General features: G+C 40.0%; 1 protein-coding gene across 2 annotated transcripts in view; it reads right to left on the reverse strand.

Annotated features, from left to right (window-relative positions):
• Positions 1-20,375, reverse strand: part of ZFAND3 (zinc finger AN1-type containing 3) — a 251,596-nt gene that overhangs the window by 161,425 nt on the left and 69,796 nt on the right. For both annotated transcript variants that reach the window (XM_054023791.1, XM_054023793.1), the window contains exon 3: positions 18,397-18,423. In XM_054023791.1, coding sequence (XP_053879766.1) covers positions 18,397-18,423 — 27 coding nt within the window. The remainder of the gene's footprint in view (positions 1-18,396; positions 18,424-20,375) is intronic.

Raw genomic sequence — 20,375 nt, forward strand, 5'->3', positions numbered from 1 at the left:
ATCAGAACCATGTTCAAAGTAAAAGCAGAATGACACTGTCAGGAGAATGCAAAGATAAACTGTTAAAATGATTTTAGATGCTAATGTTACTTTGGTGGGCCCAGTGTTGAGACACTGTACAAAATCAGTGGCCAGATGCTGCTTTATAAATATTAAAAACAAAAGTTTTCTGTTGATATACTTAACAGCCATACCAAAGGTTGATTTATAAATACTGTATTTTATCATACTACATGCATCACGCGAATTAAAACTGCGGTGCTAAAATAAATTTTGCAAGTATAAAATGCTTGGTTAATATTAATTCATACAAGCCGTTTTGTCACTACGCAAAACGCATAGACATAATGACAGCATTAATAAACTTAGCCAAGTTCATACTGTGCAATTTAACAAGCATCACTGACTCATTCATCTTCCTTGTGATCACTTCAACAGTACGGACTCACAGTTTGATAGTGTTAGCATCATATTAAAATGGGTTGTAGTATGGTCAAACTGTGGATATTGGTCAGCAAAGTGAGTAAAAAGCACATCCTGATGTTGCATATGATGCCTATGCATTTTCAAAGTAACATCTGTTTAGTTTACTTAAACAGTTTTTTATTGTCACTACTGCAGAACCATCACACTGTAGCAAAGCAAGCAGTGTTCTATTCCCCATCATATATTGACTAAACTACCAGTAAAACTCCAGTTCCAGAATCTTTATTGCTGGTGATGTGGCATGCATAAGCCAGAAAAGAATACAGTACCAGGCTAAGCCCATACTAGTGTAGCTAGAAAAATCATATTTTGACTTGTAAACTGAACAGATTTGATATGAAAGTCACTGAGGAAGAATAAATATGGAACACCAACATATCATTTTTCAATTTCTTTTCTGACCATCACCAGACTTGTTATGCAATTTGAACAGCTCAACATTTGTTTTTGCATTATCTTACTGATCCACTCTGGTCTGTTTCTGTCTGTCTAGTGCAAGGTTTTTGCACTAAAAATCTGTGAAAAAAACAGATTAGATAACACTGGATATGTTATGTATAGAACATACTTTGTTATTCACCCAGAGACATATGCATCAATTGCTCATTTGGGTGTGTTTACTGGAGTGAGGCACTGCTCTTTATTATGCAGAGGCTGCAACTTTTCGATATGTGCACATAACAAAGGTAGATAGCAAGACTATACAGCTGGCTGGTGAAAGCATGAATAATTCCCATACCATGATATAAGATAGTGTAGAAATTAAGCATTTATGACAGTAATTATGACATTTTTATCTTAGTTCTTTCCATTTTGTAAAGGTATTACTGCAATTTGGGATTTGATAAATTCGCTTTTTAGAATTTTATGTTAGGTAATTTAAAGATTTGAGAGATACCAAAATTAGATGTTGGGTGAAAAGTCATGTTACTTAATTTGTATAAAACTCTTTATAGTGAATATTTAAAGATATATTTATTTCATCTCTATATAGCAATGGAATAGGCTACGAGTCTGACTAGACTGGATGGGGTTATTTGGGTCAACACATCTACAGTGAATAAATATTGTATCAGTCTAGCATTAACATGTAATTTTGATAAATTTGCTCAGGCACTTTTGGGATCAACAGGAAAAAATACATGGGTACACTGCCTCAGTTTGGAAGAAGCAAAGAGTGTTAGCTGCAAAGTGGGTTTAGTGATTTTAAGATTCAAAGTTATTTTTGCTATTTTTCCTCTAGAACATTTTTTTAAACATTATTCAAAATGTTAACTTCCAGAAAGGTTCAGAAATTCCCCTTTCCTGTTAGAACCTTTACAAAACACAGTAAAGAGGAGCTTGTGAAGATCAATACAGCTGCATATGCACTCTTATCAATCTTGTTTGCAGGGGTTATATATGTTCTAGACAGCTCCATACTGCCCATACAGGAAACAGCATGTTTTACAGACAAAAGGAATTAACAAATACTGATTTTATTCCCTAACTGACGCAGTCACTGTTAAGAGAAGCTAAAACTTGATTAGGTCACGGTGCACAAAAAATTGCTCCATCCCCCACCACACATTCTTCTGCAGAAAAACTTATTTCCTTAATTTCTTTAAGTCTGAAGTACTCTGCTGCCAGGATCCATGTGTTTGACTGTCAAAAGATGTTTTGCATTTCAGAGCAAATAGTTTAGCTAACATACCAGTTGGATGAAGAGCTGTCCACTGAGTAGCCAGTAAATAGTACTGCACAAAATAGCAGGGTATCGATTTAACACACTACAACTCCCTTCAACTCCATCTCTACCACCATAAGGAGAACAAGCTGTTGTAATGCTGCATAAGATTTAACATTGTAAGTGCTTTTTTCTGAAATCCCTTAAGAGGGGATAAAATATCAAGTACCAATAACAACATTTTCAAAAGTCAGAATTGAGTGAGCTATGAATTTTCCATCCCTGTAGGATAAGGTATGATTTAATTTCTTAGGCTCAGGTGTGGGTAGGGAGGGGGTCACAACTGACAACTCATTCTCTCTCTACAGGGAGTTGCTTATTGGTGCTTGTTGTGCGGAAGAGAAAATGGTTTCATGTTAAAAACAAAACAATTACTTCTGTTCTTTTGTAAATGGACTTTTCGGACTTTGCTGTGGGATCTACAGAGAAATTAAATGTCTTATTCCACCCCCACCCCAATTTACAGAATGGGGCCAGTGGAAGACAGAAGTGCTCTCAATGTCAGACGTTTATGCAGTACTAACTCACAGTAAATATCTTAAAAATCAAGAATGAAATAGCCTTCATTCTGTCAGAGAGCTTCAAATAGGAACAATACATGAAATTTGACCTTTACATCCAAAAAGCTCCCTTGGTTACCACCAAGAAAACAAAACAGGTTTTGTGACAAAAGTTTCCCACAATTCTTCATTTCTAAACCTACTCAAAGAATATCCCTATATATTATTTTTTCCTCTGTCTTAAGCACATCAAGACCCTTTTCGGTGCAAGAGTTTAATGGACTGAAATGCACTAGAGACCTAATGCTACCCCAGAGCTACCAAGTAGATTGATTTTCAGGTACTGCCAGCTATCTGATTTTGGATTTAGAAACACTCCCCCTGCTTCAGTTCAGTGGTTCACAGATTCAAGTGTCCAATTAAAAAAAAGAGTAAATGGGCCTGTTATAGGTGCCCATCCAGTTACATCTGACTAACAGTCATGCATCAGCTGTGCTATTCATGTGCTCAGAATGTCAAAACAAATGACTGCTACTTATAACTGAAGCTAAGCCTTTCTAGTTTATCCGATGCTCCATAACAATGGAGTTTTCAGATATGCAACAATTTTTAAAATTCTCACACTAACAGGAAAATGGTCAAGATGAAAGAAAAAAAGCACATTTCAATTTATTCAGGGACTTCTAACATTAACTTGCCATGGGGCAAGTAGGTGGATGTAAGCTTCCATTAAGGGCTTCTGTGTTTCCAGGTTTATTTATATCTATCAGAGTCTTCTCTAGATGTTAGCGAGTCTCAATAAAAACAAAAATAGCCAGTACTGTCAAAATGTAGTTTTTAAATTGCTGCTGAAGAACCTTCAGCACAAGTCTTAAGTGGAACTGCCTCCAAGTGATACAGAAGCATTGCTGATGCACACAGAAAGTGTCACAGTGAAAGAGTGCTCTCATCTATACTGGGATCAACCTTCTACTTCTTCACACACGGGAAGGCAGCACATGTCAACATAGGTGAATGAGAGCTTGTTTAATAAAGGTAGAAAAGGCTACACTAAACACAGCTGGGATACAATGGTAGATAGCAGCAGCAGGAAGACAAGGATATCATTTTTCAGCCTGAAAATAAACCAGAATGTGGCATTTGCCTCCAAGTACACATCTTTCCTTTCTTTTTGCTTCAAAAGGAAGACATAAGATAAACAGCACCTTTAGGTAAAAGGTCAAAGCCTATAACCGCCACCATTACTGATGAAGAGAAATGGATCTCTAAATGTTGACTTAGTTCACTGAAAACAACTTTGGCTTGAGGTAAGCAGAGTTTAATGGGAAATAAACTATACCTATTCTACTCTGTATATTCTTAAGTATTTCTGAGCATCTCTCCTCTGAACGCAAGTTTACTTTTGATGAATTAATACTCATAAAACTGAAGCACCCACTGACTGTCTCCAACTTGTGTCGCATGCGGACTGATGCTCTTCTCCACAGCTCTGCCAATTCACCTCAGTTTTGACATGCAACACATCATGCTATTGAAGGATTGGGAGTCTGCAGTACATGCTGACTTGCTGCACTGTTAATGTAATACTTTACACTTATAGACCACCTCTGATATGGAAATCTCCAAGGGTTTCATTAATATTTATTTTCATGCTGTATAAGATTATTGAAACTTATTCATTTATGTATTTATTTTGAGTTATGCTAACTATAGAAAAAGAGATCCCATCAGGCTATGGGCATCACTGACAGTTAAAAGTTGACAAAAACAAACTCCTCAAATTTGTCCCAGGAAAATACCCCAAGCAGTTAAATGCACTTTTAGCAATAAAATCCAAACAAAATTCAAGCCTCTCCAATATATACTACCCACACAATACTCAGACCATGCAAAAATCCCCATAGTCCCCAAAGCAAAAAAAAGATGAGACTAGCCTTTAACATGCCATTAAAGTGAGCACATTGGCTATATTGCTGCAGAGGTGGAGCAAATTCAAAGATATAGGGCCTTAACAGAAGACTTTACCACCAGCCACCTCATTTATACCACGGAGGGTTTCAGCTCAAGCACCTTGTTGACCAAAACTGGGGCACTATGCCACAAGGAGAAAGTTGGTCTCTTAGGTAGGTCTCAGGCCATCCAGGACTTTAGAGTTCAATATCAACCCCTGAGGGGAAAAAAATCCACCTAGTGCTTTTAGGGAAGAGCACAGAGAACAGATGTAACATGCTCAGAGATATAGATTTAAGATGTAGCCTCAAGTACAATACATTGTAGTAATCCAGGCTACCCACTGTGTAGGGAGTTATTATCCAAAGGCATGGATAATACACATTGGGAAATTGAGGCACAGATGTTAAGTGACTTGGACAAAGCCCCCCCCCCCCCCCCACATTCAAAATTAATGACAGAAAATGGCATAGAACCCAGAAGTCCTGATTCCCAATCCTGTGCTCTTAACTACAACATGGGCAACTCCTGGGGGCATTCTGTCCCCAAAAAAATTAAAATTCTGTGCGCAATATTTTAAAATTCTACAAAATTCTGCAAATTTTATTTGTCAAAATAACACATTAAAATCACAGCAGTTTCAATTATTTTAGTAATTTATTTCAAAATACTTGTCAGCAAGTATGTCTGTAACAATACAGACACACAAATTACCCCATGAGTAGAGAGTTAAAGAAACCCCTACGACAACCCAGCTCCTTTTTCTCTACCCTTCCCTCACAGAGCCCAGCCAGAGGGCCAGACACTCACACTTCCTTCCCCCAGAGGCCAGTTATGGGCCCCCCCGGCCCATACACTTGTATCCTCTACAGGCCAGCTACAGGCCCCCACCCAGCCCACACACTCATAACCTCTACCCCTCAAAGCCTAGGGATCCAGAGGGAGAAACAGCCTTATGCAGGGTCCTGGGCTTGCACAGAGTTTCCTGAGCGCCGCTGCCTCCTTCCTTTAGGGCATCCTGGGAACTTCAGCTGCTGGGAACGCTCCAGTTCCCTCCCCCTCCCCCTATCCTTGACTTTTATTTGCAAACTGGGCTCTGCTAGGTCCAGTGGCCCCTAGGGGCAGCCAGTAGCACTGCAGCCCATTTCTGTGGGGGGAAAAGGAAATTCGGCGCGCACGTTAATTTCTACAAAATACTGCACTGTGCCATGGGGCAGAATTTCCCCAGGAGTAATAGGCAATACAGTTTGTTGACATACCAGTCTCCTGCAGACCTGATTGATTCCACCTAAAAAACTCAGAAAAATATGCTTTAATCAGTGACATTCAATAAATGTGAAATGCAGTTCCCTAAACCATGGCAAAAGACAGGGAATGTGAAACACAAATGAAGAACTGATTAGCAAAAATAAGACACATACAAACATGTCTAATACAAGTGATTAATTTTACATGGACTTACTCAAAAGTACAATTTTGCTGCTATAAAACACCAAAAACATCTATGGTGATTTGCAAATATCAAGTGTCAGTTCCTCCTAACTACCAGAAGACAGGGTGGAGCACTCTATAATTGCCCTGTTCTGTACACTCCCCCTGAAGCTCTGGTATGGGCCACTATTGGAGACATGATACTGGGCAAGATGAACCATGATTGGTCCGACCAATATGTCACCTCTTATGTTTCCTCCCTCTGACATATGATTGAAATGCCTAGCCTACTTCGCAGTACTGAATACTTTATTATTTACAGCCAAAACTGGCAGTGCAATCCATATTTAAATTGTCTACCACTTTCCATTATAAGACCCTGTTTTCAGTTGCTGAGACTTCACCAAACTTTAATGGTTCAGGCTGAAGTTTTCCATGCCACGTGTCTGCCCCAGGCTCAATTTTTGGGAAGAGTTTCAGTTAAACTGGTTGAGCTATTTCAGAGAAACGAGTTAGGGAAAGATACATTTTGTGAATATTAAATTATTACAGTTGTATCACGGAGAAGCTATAGCATGTCTCCATACTTTGGAATAGGGAATCGTATTGTGACAGGGAAAGTCACTCCAGGTTCAGAGAAGTGTCTTTTGCTCTCCCTGTGAAATTTCAAAGTTTGGCTGAGTTTCACGCTTCTAAAAATTGCTGTTTGCAAATGCTCACTAGAAATTTGTTATAGTTTGGCAGCAAGATTATCTAAAGATTCCTTCTCTACAGAGAAGGCTCCATCCTCAGAGAGATCCACACCAACTACACTAAGCATGCTCTACTCCAACAGAGCATGGGCCAGGACTATTCAGGGCTGAGCAGGACTTCTGCAATTGCTCCTCCACCCTATCGAGAGCGAATGTGCACTGGGCACCAGAACTGACAGTAGGGAGACTCTCTCTTCTGTGTTATTTATTATTTGTATTCCGATTGTGCCTAGGAGCCGTAGTCATGGCTTAGGACCCCATTGTACTAGGTGCAGTACAAACACAGAACAAAAGATTATCCCAGCCTGAGAGAGCTTACAATAAGTATAAGACGAATGACAACAGATGGATACAGGCAGACCAACAGGAAAGTACAAAGAAACAATAAGACAGTGCTCTCAATGCTGTCACTGGCACCCAGGAAGTCTGACTGGAATGTAGAGGGGAGAGGAGCCAAGAGGGACAGGGATAGAAGCCGATGGGGACAGACTGTGAGGGGACAGGGACAGAAGTGTCTATAACCACTAAATCACATTGCCCTTCAGAACATGGAATTGAACCCAGAATTCCCATATTTCAGTATTCCTCTACTCTCAGCAAATAGCTGTAAAACCCCTGGCAAAATGTGTCTCATTCCTTTCTAGTAGCTTATCCACAGAGATAACCTACTATCACCGTCGCCAAGCATTCATTTGCTCAAGCATTCATGTCTTGGATTTAGAGATTTCAACTCCAACCTTGCTGATGACCACTTTGGAGGTCTAAATAGTTCCATGTTATAACTTCCATGATTTTGTCATAAATTCTGCTGCTATTTGGTGTTTTTCTTAAAGCTCCAAACTCCTGGAGTCAAGTGATAATAATAGAAGCTCAGCTTTTATTTAGACAACAGATAGCTAACTTATGGAGAAAAGACTGAAAATGTAATCTGCGTACACCCTAACAGCTAAGGAACCCAAATACAAAGAAAAAACTGATTTTTTTAATTCTCATAATCTGCGGCCTGACTCGTAATTTTTGAATGCTTGGGGTTAATAATATTGGTGGTTCCACATGACAATTTATAGGGATGAGGTTCTGTTAACTTTTTGAAAAACATCAGGAATTATTACAAAAAATACCTCATAAAAGAATATTAAAGTTAAGCATTCAAAAGTTAGGAAGTGCCAGAACTGATGCTTCCTGCACAACTTTATACTTTGGCCCCATACTGAGCACATACACTCCTTAATTATCATCATATATAACAACAAATTAATTTTTCTAAAGGACCTCTGCCTTATTCAGGACAAAAGATAGATGTGCTCCAGGAATGAAATCAGAATGAAATGAAGCTGTTGTCTTCACAACCGTTCATTTAAATTTATAACTGAAGCTGGAAAGTGTGTAGCAAATGAGGCAGGAAGAATTGGATTCTATCCCCGCCTCTGCCACACAGTCCCTAAATGATGTTGGCCAAGTCACTTATACCAGAATTTTCATAGGTAGCCATTACTTGTGTGTTCCTCATTTCCTGAGGGCTACACTTAACACATATGGAACCTGATTTGCAGAAATGTTAAACATACATATACAACTGAAGTCTATGGGAGCTTTAAAACACTGTCTCTCAACATCTCCATACTACTGTACCCCTTTCAGGAGTCTGATTTGTCTTGCGTTTCACCTCACTTTAAAAACTACTTGCTTACAAAATCAGACATAAAAATACTGAAGTGTCAAAGCACACTATTACTGAAAAATTGCTTACTTTCTCGTTTTTACCATATGATTATAAAATAAATCAATTGGAATATAAATATTTTACTTACATTTCAGTGTATAGTATATAAAGTGGTATAACCAAGTCATTATCTGTATGAAATTTTAGTTTGTACTGACTTCGCGAGGGCTTTTTATGTAGCCTGTTGTAAAACTAGGCAAATATCTATATGGATTGATGTACCCCCTGGAAGACCTCTGTGTACCCCGATGGGTACGTGTACCCCTGGTTGAAAACCACTGCTTTAACATATAAAGCACTATGTAATGCTAAGTACACTGAAAAAATCAGGGCCTAGGCATCTCAAATTGGACACCCAAAATTAGTGGGCAAAGAGGCAAGATTTACCTAAAATGTCTTCTACAGAATTTAAGTGACAGACCATGGCTCCTAGCTAATGATGATTTTTTTTAAGTTGCACACATTTCAAAGGCTTTCAAGAACAAAACAGTTGTTATAATAGCACACCATGCAAGTGATCTGCCTGGCCATTTGTATTACATACACACACAATCATCCATGAAGAACAGGGTTCTTGTATGTTCAAGGATTTAAGTCGGAAGCAGGTTTGACCAACATCCTATGCTCTCTGCAAAGAAAAACCCCAATATATAATTTGCAATAGCTACAGTGCTAGGTTCTTACATTTCTTCCAACATGGCCTTTCCCACAATCCTGGAGGCTGAAACAACTCTAGCATAGGAAGTCCTGGTTTCCCTTAGAGTTTAGTCTCTACATAGCTAAGGTTGCAGCCAGATACCATTAAGAAACTTTGTAGCCCCCATGTTGCTCTGCCTATTAAAATGATGTTGCCACAACATTGTCAAGTTTTCTCTGAAATCTAAGGGGAAATTTTTGGCAATGTTTGAGAACAGATCAACTTTGAATTGGAAATGCTGACTTGTACCATTCAAGCTCAGAAACTGCTTGTTATTTATTCCTTCTTCTTTTCACCAATTAATTCTCCTTGTAAACCTAGACATAGGCTACCTTTGAAAAAACAGGTTGTAATTAAACAAAGTTACTAATTGTATCTAACTGTAATGGCTAATGTGTTTGACTAGTTTGCCCTCCGGTGACTAGTTTTGAGAGAACATAAAAGTGTCCCTCCCACAGCTCAAGTGGCAGTGATCTGTGTATGCAGAGCTAAAGAATAAAGCTGCCATTCCAGATTTGAGCAGTTTAATCTAGTAATTGTGAAATGACAACCCAGTAGAGGCCTAACTTTTGAGATGACACAGTAGAGTGAAAGGTCATTTGACTAAAAACCCATACCTGCTGCATTGGCTGTATTCCTCCATAAGCCTGCTTCATATACCACAAGATGTGTCCCCCCCCAGAGTGCAGAGGCAGACCTCTGTTAGGTATTTATATGGCTCCATTACCGTAATATTTGGGTGCCTCTCAATCCTCACAATACCCCTGTGAGTTAGGGAAGTGCTATTATCCACATTTTACATATTGGCAATTGAGGCACAGAAAAGATTAAATGACTTACCTAGGGAGTCTCAGAAGTCCTGTGGCAGAGCAATGAATGGGACCAGGAACTCCCCAGTTTCAGGCTAGTACCTAAACATGACACCATCCTTCCCCTCAGGTAAACATGGATGAGTTATTAGTAGACCCCCATGTTTTTTGAAAATACAAAACATGAACTAAAATGGAAAACAAAAAACAAAAAACTCACCACAAAACGGTGGCTCCTGCCCAACAGGGCTGAGCCTAGCTTCCTGCTATGGGTTTTGCGATCTAGCACATGGGGTTGCAGTGCCGCAGCACCACTCAGCTTTGGCCCAGCTGTCCCTCGGTCATGGAGAGGGAGGACAATTTGAGTGAGTGTTGCAGTGACCCCCTGGGTCACAGCATCCGTACCAGGGAGCTGGGCCCAGCCCAGCAGGACAGGAGTTGCCACTGCAGGGTGAATGTGAGGTGTGCTTGCTCTGCAAACACCGCCCCAAAGGTCTGCCATCCACTCAGAGGCAGGACCCAACACCCTCCTCCCTCCATGGATAAAATGGAAAAAAAACAAAACAAGACAAAATTCCCTAAGAACAAAACAAAGAAATTCCAGAGGCTCTAGTTATTGGCCATCTACCACTTACATATGGTTCTATAACCAAATCACATTTGTCCAGGTACCCAATTCTGCTGAGCCCCTCTGGCCCATGATTAAGGCTTCTTAGTAGATGTCTAGCTTTCAATAACCATATTTTTTTTTACTGCTGAGCTAAAAGGTTTTCCCTGAGGAAAGTTTTGCTTGTGGTCTCTCCTTGCTTGTATATGTAACGGCTGCTGACATGTTGTCTGTGTCTATCACAATGACTACTCACCTAATTTCTCTCAATGTCCTTAGTTAGAGGCAGTAAAGAGTCTGATTTCCTTCCATATTTAAGGTGTAAAAGCAGATGTAATCTAGGGGAAGAGAAGTAAGGCAAAGCAGAGCTAACCTCCATGTTTTGTTGTGTCTTGATTGAATTCAGCAGGAGTTCAATCACTGCAAAAACAAAGGCAGGCAGAACTGCTGATAGTTTTTGCAGCTGATGGAAGTATAATATTGAAGGGCACAAAACTGCTTTTTGTGGGTTGCCTTAAGTAATTGAATGGCAATGAGGATTTCCTTATGGACTGGACTTGTGGACTGTCAGCCAACTAAAGAGAAACCTGCAATTTTATTAATATGCTTATTTAATTTGTTTTTCCCAAAATGAAACTAGACTCCCTGCAGGTGAACTAAGTGGTAATTCATTAGCTTTAACAGTAGTTTCTGGATCAAAGATGATAACAGGTTCATCTAGCATGTAGTAAAAAAATAAACCTTATTTAGCACTTTTCATCCCTAGATTTCTGAATAGTCTTGCAAAACCCCTCTCCAGCTAGCCCCTTTTCCACTTGGTACCAATTTTTGTCCTAATGCAGACCCTGAACTGGTGGAGCAAGGGAAAAGAGGGAGTTTAGCTGCTTGTGCCCTGTATAATTTTCCACACAGCATTGGTGGCTTGGATCCTAGAAAACATGCAGTAAACCAGACAGATATCCCATTGTATTTCTAAATACTCAACACACAGCTCTGAACAACAGGTATCTCCAATGACAAACTAAATTCTATCCTAGTGACAAAACATGAATTTGGATCACGTATCTTAAAGGAATGAATTGAATGGTTTAAAAATGTGCTCAGATACTGACCTCTTTCTTTTCACAAAGAAAGAGTTAAACACTTTCTTTTATTCCCCAAAGGCTGCCTTGTCCCACTCAGAGGTGCCATGTTTTATTTAAAACATACTCTCTCTCAGTAACCACTTGTTCTAATTGGCAAGGCAAGACTGGGTCCCCAAAGCACACAGCTCGTTACATTCAGTTTGGATTACAAAAAACACGATGAAACAAACTGCATCGAAATGTACAAATTAACGGCTCAGGAGTGCGCGACACGGACGTGGAATTAGATTGTAATATGGAACAAACTCCACAGGGAGGCTAGGGAACAAATCACTAGTGTCTCTATAAGCTACACAAGGTTTCCAAATGAGCAAATACACAAAACAGAGCACAGGCTTTTCCATAACTCACCCAAATTGCTAAATATGAATAGCAGAGATTCCTTCCCCCCACCTTATGCACACATGTAAAAGACAATGGAGTTACAAACAAGAAGGCTTAATGAATTAAACCTGCAGGTCGCACTGTCTAAATATGTAACTCATCTTTGCTTTCATGCTGACAATGCGCAAACATCAATGCAATTAAGTCATACTTCTAAACATTTTTTAAATCACCTGGGAACCAGAACACAAGGGACTAAATTAGAGTTGGTGTTTCAGCAGGCAGCATGGAGAGGTTAATGAGCTAGAAGTTAGATGAACAATATATTTATGGAATAGGAGGAAATGGAGTCTTCACTACAGACAACAAAAGGCATAAGACAAAATAAAGTAACAGCTCTTTGTACAAAAATTAAGCAAAAACAAAAAGGCAAAAAGGGTGCTCTGCTCCACCGTCAGAGTTAGGGGGATTAGCCAGCCCTTGAGATAACAATAGGCATGGAAAATACCAAGCAATAAAATTGTTCAGGTAAAAAATATATTAAAATTAAAAACAGACGTTGCAGTCTTTTCAGGCAGCCAGCAACTAGCAGAGGTCACACTTCTAGTTAACTGTAAAGTGCAATTTGTAATGGTTTACATAAATGAGCCTCAAACTACCAGGCTGTCAAAGTCACAACAGCTAAAAATCATTCCAATCATCTTTTGTGATCTTAGTTCCATGTCTCCTTAAACAGGAACTATGAAAACATTGAAGCAATACTGGATCTCAGGTGTAATGGAACTCATCATGGCCTCTTAAACAGGTAGCTTTGTTGTTCCCCTGACAAAAGGGCTCACATACCTTGCATGAGAGCAAGATTCCTGTCATGAAGAGGTTTAATATCTTCATGAGAAGCCAACATTAACCCCATTCGGGACAGGCTAAATCTATTGGCCAGTAGGAAATGCTCTTGAGGGCATTGGAGGCTTACGCATCAATTGCTACAAAATTTAAGTTCCCATTGTAAGAATGCTGTGTTTCTAGCCTTTGTGTTTGTGAAGAAACACTTCTTAATGTGACTAGATTAAATGCCATTTTCCTGATGCTGGGGACATCCAGATAGGAAGATATGAATTGTCCTGGGCCCATGCACAGCTTGAGTGTCAGGCTTCATAAAGAATCCTCCTTCCTTCCACCAATTACAGTGCAGCAGTGGATCCATGCTGTGGCCATGGCCTCCCACAATGCTTATACACCCCCTAATACTTTGTCTGAGGAAAGAAAGGGGTGGCATGAGGGGGAAGGGAGAAAGGACAGAGGAGAAGATAACTTGCAGATCAGCCCAGTGGCTGAGCCACCAGCCACACTCCCAAAAGCTTTGTTGCACATCTGTGTACAGGGAACCCTCATTAAGCGGGGCTCTTGACATACAGGGAGTACACATCCCCGAAATGGGATCCCCAATTCCCACTTGACACTGGTACTACGCTAATTCTGATACAAGGGTGTAGAACCTAGGGTTAACATATTTAAAAATTTTAAAAAAGGACACTCCACGGGGCCCCACCCCAACTCTGCCCCCCTCCCCTGAGCGCCCGCATTCCCCCTCCTCCCTCCCAGCCATGAAACAGCTGCCCGAAGTGCCCGGCGGGTGGCGCAGGGTCCGGAGGCATGGGAGCTGCCCGAAGCCGGTAGCGCACAGGCAGCTCGGCTCTTAAAAAGAGCTGAGGAGTCAGGGAGCACAGCAGCCGCCGGAGCCCGCTCTAAGGTAAGCCTGGGATGCCGGAAGCTGGGAGTATTTTTCCCGGACATGTTTGGCTTTTTGGAAATTCCCCCCGGACGGGGGTTTGATTAACAAAAAGCCGGACATGTCCGGGAAAAACCGGACGTATGGTAACCCTAGTAGAACCTTGTAGTAATACTTCTGCACCATGCCTATAGAGAAGAGGGCAGGCTCCACCTTTGAAAGAGGTGTAAATTATATTCACCTCATTGAGTAACCAAAAATATTGTATTCACCCCTCAAAATCTGCTGTATACTCCCCTCCTTCCTATCCTATACTCTGCACATACTGATTACTGGCTACACGTAGGGGGAATCTTCTACAGCATAATTTGTCACGGGTTGCCTCATCAACCAGAGCTAAATTAAATTAGGAATGCAACTATACTTGAATGAACTGATTTCCTACTGATTAGTATTTCTCCTCCAAAACATTAGGACTTTATCTTTTGTCTTGTTTGCTTATGATTTACTAATCAAGTTACATTTAAGAGAGTAGTAAGTAAGTGCTTCCCACATGACCACAAATATTAGCTTGCTTTAATGAACCAGGCAATGCTATCACCTGGGTCATCACACTTTGCAGAGCCTTCAGTCTTGCTAATGATGCAAAATGATAAGGGCCAACTAGCAAGATAAAAGGAAAAGGAAATTGAGGGTAGACAATGCAAATTAAGAGCAGCAATAAACCAAATCCCAATAAATCCTTAGTTAAATGGAAGCTAAATACTTTTTCACAATCATGATTCTCCTCCTTAGTAAGTTTGATATACACTTGGATTCTCTAAGTATTTACAAGTTCTGTGGCATTCTTCTCTCTCTTTCCATTAAAAACACAAAGCTTTAACCTGCAATTGGGGAGGGCTGTATAGAAGACCAAATGAAGATATATGCTGAATGCTAAATAAATACCTATGATGCTTCAGTACCCTGTAGATGGGTATTTCCAGGCTGCCTAAGTTAGAGTTACCATGATGAGCGGTGTAATTGGCTACACAGTTTTCAAAAGAATGCTTATCAGTTTGAATGTGCAATACAAAATGGACTGGAACACAAAAATACTGCCAGTCTCAAATGCTAGTCAAGTGAATTTGCTTTAATAGTCTTGCAGTAAACATTCTGTATGCTACTAACACTAAGACAGACAGAAATACAGTGGGAACCCACCACAATCAAAGATCCAGCCTAATGGAGCAACACAAATGGAGATGCCATCTTATATTAGAGACTAACACAGACACCATACTGCAGCCCTCCTAAAAAAAGGTGTCTGCATACAGACAGAGACAATGTTGTTTTTAAGCTGTAGATATTTCTTGCTGCTCTTCCAACATCAGAGCACTAAAACATGAGGCTGCACATCAGTAGAGAGGGTAAGCACCTAGACAATGCAAGCACACTGGATTTTTTGATATTTCATTTAGAAACAGAAGTCTCCTTCAGGGGCAAAGGGAGGAACAAAGTACATACATAGTTCTCCATTTATTGTGCAATACTATAGAGCACAGATTACAGGATATGAAACAGCAGTCTGCAAGATGCATGTATTTTTGTTGGAATTGTTTTCCACACTGCAAGCCAGAAGACTGAGCGAAGGTCTGCTCTGCAGTTTACTGACACCAAAAATCGACTTGGAAATGCACCCCAATGAGTGTTTGTCAGGTCATCCCTGTGGTCGCTTTACAGCCATGAAGGAACCCTACTTTGATTCCAGCCTCTTGCAGCCTAGAACAAATAGGGTTGAGCTACCATTGTAAATCCAGGAAAATCATTCAGGGAGACAGATGAAAGGATAATTTCTGGTTTTACTGAAGAGTAACTCTTCCTCTCATTGAATGAGTTTCTAAACAAGTCATGTCTAGTCCTTAAAAATCTGCTACAGCAGCGGGCCTCCTCAATGGAAGTGGCAAGGTTAAAGTGTATAGAAATGAATATAACAATTCTACACAATCTGGGATGCAAAAGAATTCCAGGGAATAAAGATTTGCCACTGAAATGTCTTTCATAGTTTTCTATATCTACATTAAAAGATGAAAACCAAGGCAGAACTGGTATGTCGTATATGTGAACCCACTTTAGAGAAAGCAGTGCCATTTATTTTAGCCCTCTTTTCTTGTTATATGCGTCCTTCAAACTCAAGGGAAAATAAAAATCAATACTGTGTTCGAGCAACAAAACTTTATAGTCTGACATATAGCCACTGCATACGTATTGAAACGTATTGCCAGTTTGGTGGTCAGCAATAATGATTTCTACTTTATTGTAGATTCTGATTATAATAAAACAGGATTCTATTTGTAAAGATGGTAGCACATGAACACACACACACACACACACACACACACACTATTTCAAGCAATAAATGACAGTGATCCCGGAATCAAAGACATTCAGGGCTTGTCATTTCTGATAATTTTAGAGAACTCACCACATGTACATAATACGTTGTAGCACAGCTCAGAGAAAGAAGTGTATTCTTGAATCGAATTATGCTGATATAGTGGTTCAGGTATATGTGGAAATCTTGTAGCATGGTTTAAATCAGAAGTTAGAGATGGAAGATACCTTGGGTCTAATTCCCTCGTACATACCTTCAATTATAGCCTCATTGAGAAGCACTATGAAGCCCCTCAAGAGTTTTGTTAGAAATATTTTACCCCTGCTGATGTTCTAAAATTATTTGGTCTACTTCTAGTGGTCTCTGTGATTCTCTCCACCATATCATCTTGTACTGTGGCACTTACCTTTAATTTCATGTATCAGCCCTTGGGCAAGCTGCAACCATTACCTGCATTCCTTTTCCTTTCCTGTCTGCTCCATAACAACTACCTTCCTCTAGTCTGAGAGAGAATGGACTAAAGGTGAAATATATTTATATAATGATTTAAGGAAAGAGTACACAAATATTTGATGTTACTGAGGAGTCTATTTGTTCCACAGTAATGCCCAGAGTCTCAGGATTGAGATTTTGTTATGCCAGGTGCTATACAAACATATAGGAAAACAGTCCCTGCCTGAAAGATCCTACAATTTAATGGTGAGTTTTCATAAACAATCAGCATTGGCCTAACCCTGCTCCCACTGAAGTCTATAGTAAGAGTCTCACAGACTTCAATGGAAGCAGAGTTAGGCCAATGCTAGATGCTTTTGAAAATCCCACTGAGTGTATAGTAATTCAGGCACTGAGCACTAACAGTTTGCTAAATTGACAGGACAGGTTGTAGTAATGGTGTAGAATGTGGGGTCAGTGAAGTACCTAGTCTACCTAAACATTGCATTTCCTCACTTACCATTCTACATTCGAATTTGAAAAAATAGAACAATATAGCATTTCTATTTTGGATATGTGAGATGTCTGACGTTATTATAGGTTAGGAATCTACAGTGACTTCATCTCTGACAATTCAACATCAAGGTTTCACCGTACCGTACCTGTACTGGAGACAGTAGGGTATAGATAGCTTTTAGGCAATATTACAAAATGAAGACCAGCACACTGTAAAGTACTTTGCTGACTCAGGATTAATTTTAAGAGTCTCTGTTGAAAGCATTTGAACATTTCAGGATCTGTGATTTTTACTAATTCTTAAGTAAGACGGGTTTGATTTTTCTCAAAAAAAAATTCTTGTTAATATCAAACTCTTCTCTCCAGAGTTTCATAAACCTTTTTGTGCAAGTTAAGAACTAAGTATTAAACCAGAAATGCTAGCTCTATGGTCATGTTGAATAGTCCTGTGAACTTTCAAGCCTTTCAAGTTAATACTTCAGTTTCTACCAGTGAGGGTTTATCTTCACACTTGTCTGTAAAGTGCCTAGCAGACTACTGCCTTTACAAATAAGATGGATCAATCCTTACAAATCCTGTGAAAGGCAGGGGAATACTATCCCCATTTTGAATACGGGAAAGTTGACACTAGCAATCAGAAATTCCTGGCTCCTAGCCCCATGATCATGCTACTTTTCCTTTTTGACCACAGGTTAAACAAACAAGTTGCCAGATCACCCCATATGTTCATCCCCACAGTCATTTAGCAGTTGTTAGTATTTGGCCAAACAAGCATTAAAGACAACAGTTCCTGGGCAGTGCCCTTTGCTCTGACTAGGTCTGTGCCAATTTAATCCCATTTCTTATCACAACTGAAGACTAATTATGAAATACCCTTGAATGTTTCAGGGAAAGAAAGATCAAACCAGATCATGATAATATATTCAGGAACTTGTATATAATTTGGAAAGATTGAAATTATGGCAAAAAAGGTAAAGGAAGGCAGGAAGATACTGTTTCTGTAATTTATATTGCTATGCAAACCCAGCAACTACGTTTTGTTTCCTCAGTAGCCTGTTGCCCTCCTCACCGGATATATTTAAAATTCTACTTTCTACCAGAGTGTAAATTTTTTTCCCCCCAGAGGAAGGGAATAGAAGAGATCCACCCTCCATTTTTTGTTTTAATTCAAAGTTACTTAACCATAGTTACTAACCTTTTTCATTGTGTGGATTTCTTTTTTCTAAAATGAAAGAGAAAGGAAACAAGGGTCAAGATAGGTAATAACACTCAAATTCTCCCCCTGATACAAATCTGCTACAACACATTAATTTATAGCTTGCCACCTTATCACAAAAATGTAAGAGGAAGAATCTTCGGCATTTTTGGGGTGTCTAAATTATGAAAACACAGATTTTGATGGTTTTCTTGATAACTATTGTGATTCAATTTACAGAAGCAAAATATAAGTCTTTGTCTTCCTATTTTAATGGTCTGGCTGAAATCCAATGTTACATTAAAAAAATCCACAGAAAATTAGTCAGTCGCTTAAAAAAAAAAAAAAAAAAAAAAGAGGGACAGTATTAGAGGAAAGCATGCTAGTTATCACCTGTTAATGAATTCTAGAAGACTCCTGCCATATGAAGATTATCAACAAGCCATAATTGGGACCTAAGATAGCAAAAGCAAGTTTGGCACTCCTAGAATATCAGTTCTCCCTCTGTCAGTAATGACTAGTAGCAATCTGATCATTGATCCCAGACTGTCAAGGTCTAATGGATAAGGTAGCTTTACATTCACAGCATACTGTGTATTTTAGAAAAGAGACTAAAATGGCTCTAAGGGATCCTTGACATTTTAAAGTTTCTACATATAAGTATGAACAATATCACGCTCAGTGGGAGTACGCCTTTGCACATGCAGGGTACTTATTCAGAGGGGAAGGACTTTTCAAACGAGACTTGCAGAACAGGAAGAAAATGAAGAAAACACACCTTAAACTTGTTTTCTTCTAAAGAAAAATCAATAAAAATCAAGGTTTAAAGAAGTTCCACTCCAGGCTTGATCTGCTGTTTGTACAGCCTGGAGTATTCTGTTAGCTATAAACTGACAATCTTGCATATCTTGGAGTTAACTATCAAATATACAGGTTGTTCGTAGAGTTGCTGCAGCCATGTTGGTCCCAGGATACAACAGACACAAGGTAGGTGAGGCAATATCTTTTATTGGATCAACTTTTATTGGTGGTAGGTACAAGCTTTTCAGCTACACAGAGCTCTTCTGCAGGTCTGGGGAAGGAAGCAGAGTATCACTTCCCCAGATCTGAGGAACAGCTCTTTGTAGCTCGAAAGCCTGTACCTTCCACCAAGAGAAGTTGGCCCAATAAAAGATAATACCTCACCTCCCTTGTCTCTCAAATATAAAGATGTATATTTGATACTTAAACATACTTGTATGTCTAATACTTACTTGGAATCTAAAATAAGACAGTTACCTTTTCCGTAACTGGTGTTCTTCGAAATGCGTTGCTCATGTCTATTCCACAGTAGGGGTGTATGCTTGCCACGTGCACCGGTGCTGGAAGTTTTCGCCCAGCAGTACCCGTAGGGAAGTGCCCCAGCAACCCCTGGAGTGGCGCCTCCATGGTGCGGTATAAGGGGCACTGCGTGCTCCCCCCACCCTCAGTTCCTTCTTGCCAGACAACTCCGACAGAGGGGAATGAGGGCGGGATGTGGAATAGACATGAGCAACACATCTCGAAGAATACCAGTTACAGAAAAGGTAACTCTTTTCTTCTTCGAGTGATTGCTCATATGTATTCCACAGTAGGTAATTCCAAGCTATATCTGTTGGAGGTGGGTAGGAGTTGACAAATTCTCAGGACGGAGCACAGCCCTGCCGAACCTGGCGTCCTCCCTGGTTTGGGAGATGATCGCATAATGCGAGGTGTAAGTGTGAACTGCAGACTACGTAGCAGCCCTACAAATGTCCTGGATGGGGACATGGGCTAAAAAGGCAGCCAACGAGGCCTGCGTCCAAGTCGAGTGCGTCTTCACAACTGGTGGGGGGGGGGGGGATTCCCACCAGGCCGTAACAGGTACGGATGCACGAGGTGATCCAGTTGGAGAGCCGCTGAGTGGAGATTTGCCGACCTTTCATGCGCTTGGCGGAGGCGATGAACAGTTGTGAGGACTT

This window comes from Malaclemys terrapin, chromosome 3, assembly GCF_027887155.1.
Source record: "Malaclemys terrapin pileata isolate rMalTer1 chromosome 3, rMalTer1.hap1, whole genome shotgun sequence".
NCBI classification, from domain to species: Eukaryota; Metazoa; Chordata; order Testudines; family Emydidae; genus Malaclemys; species Malaclemys terrapin.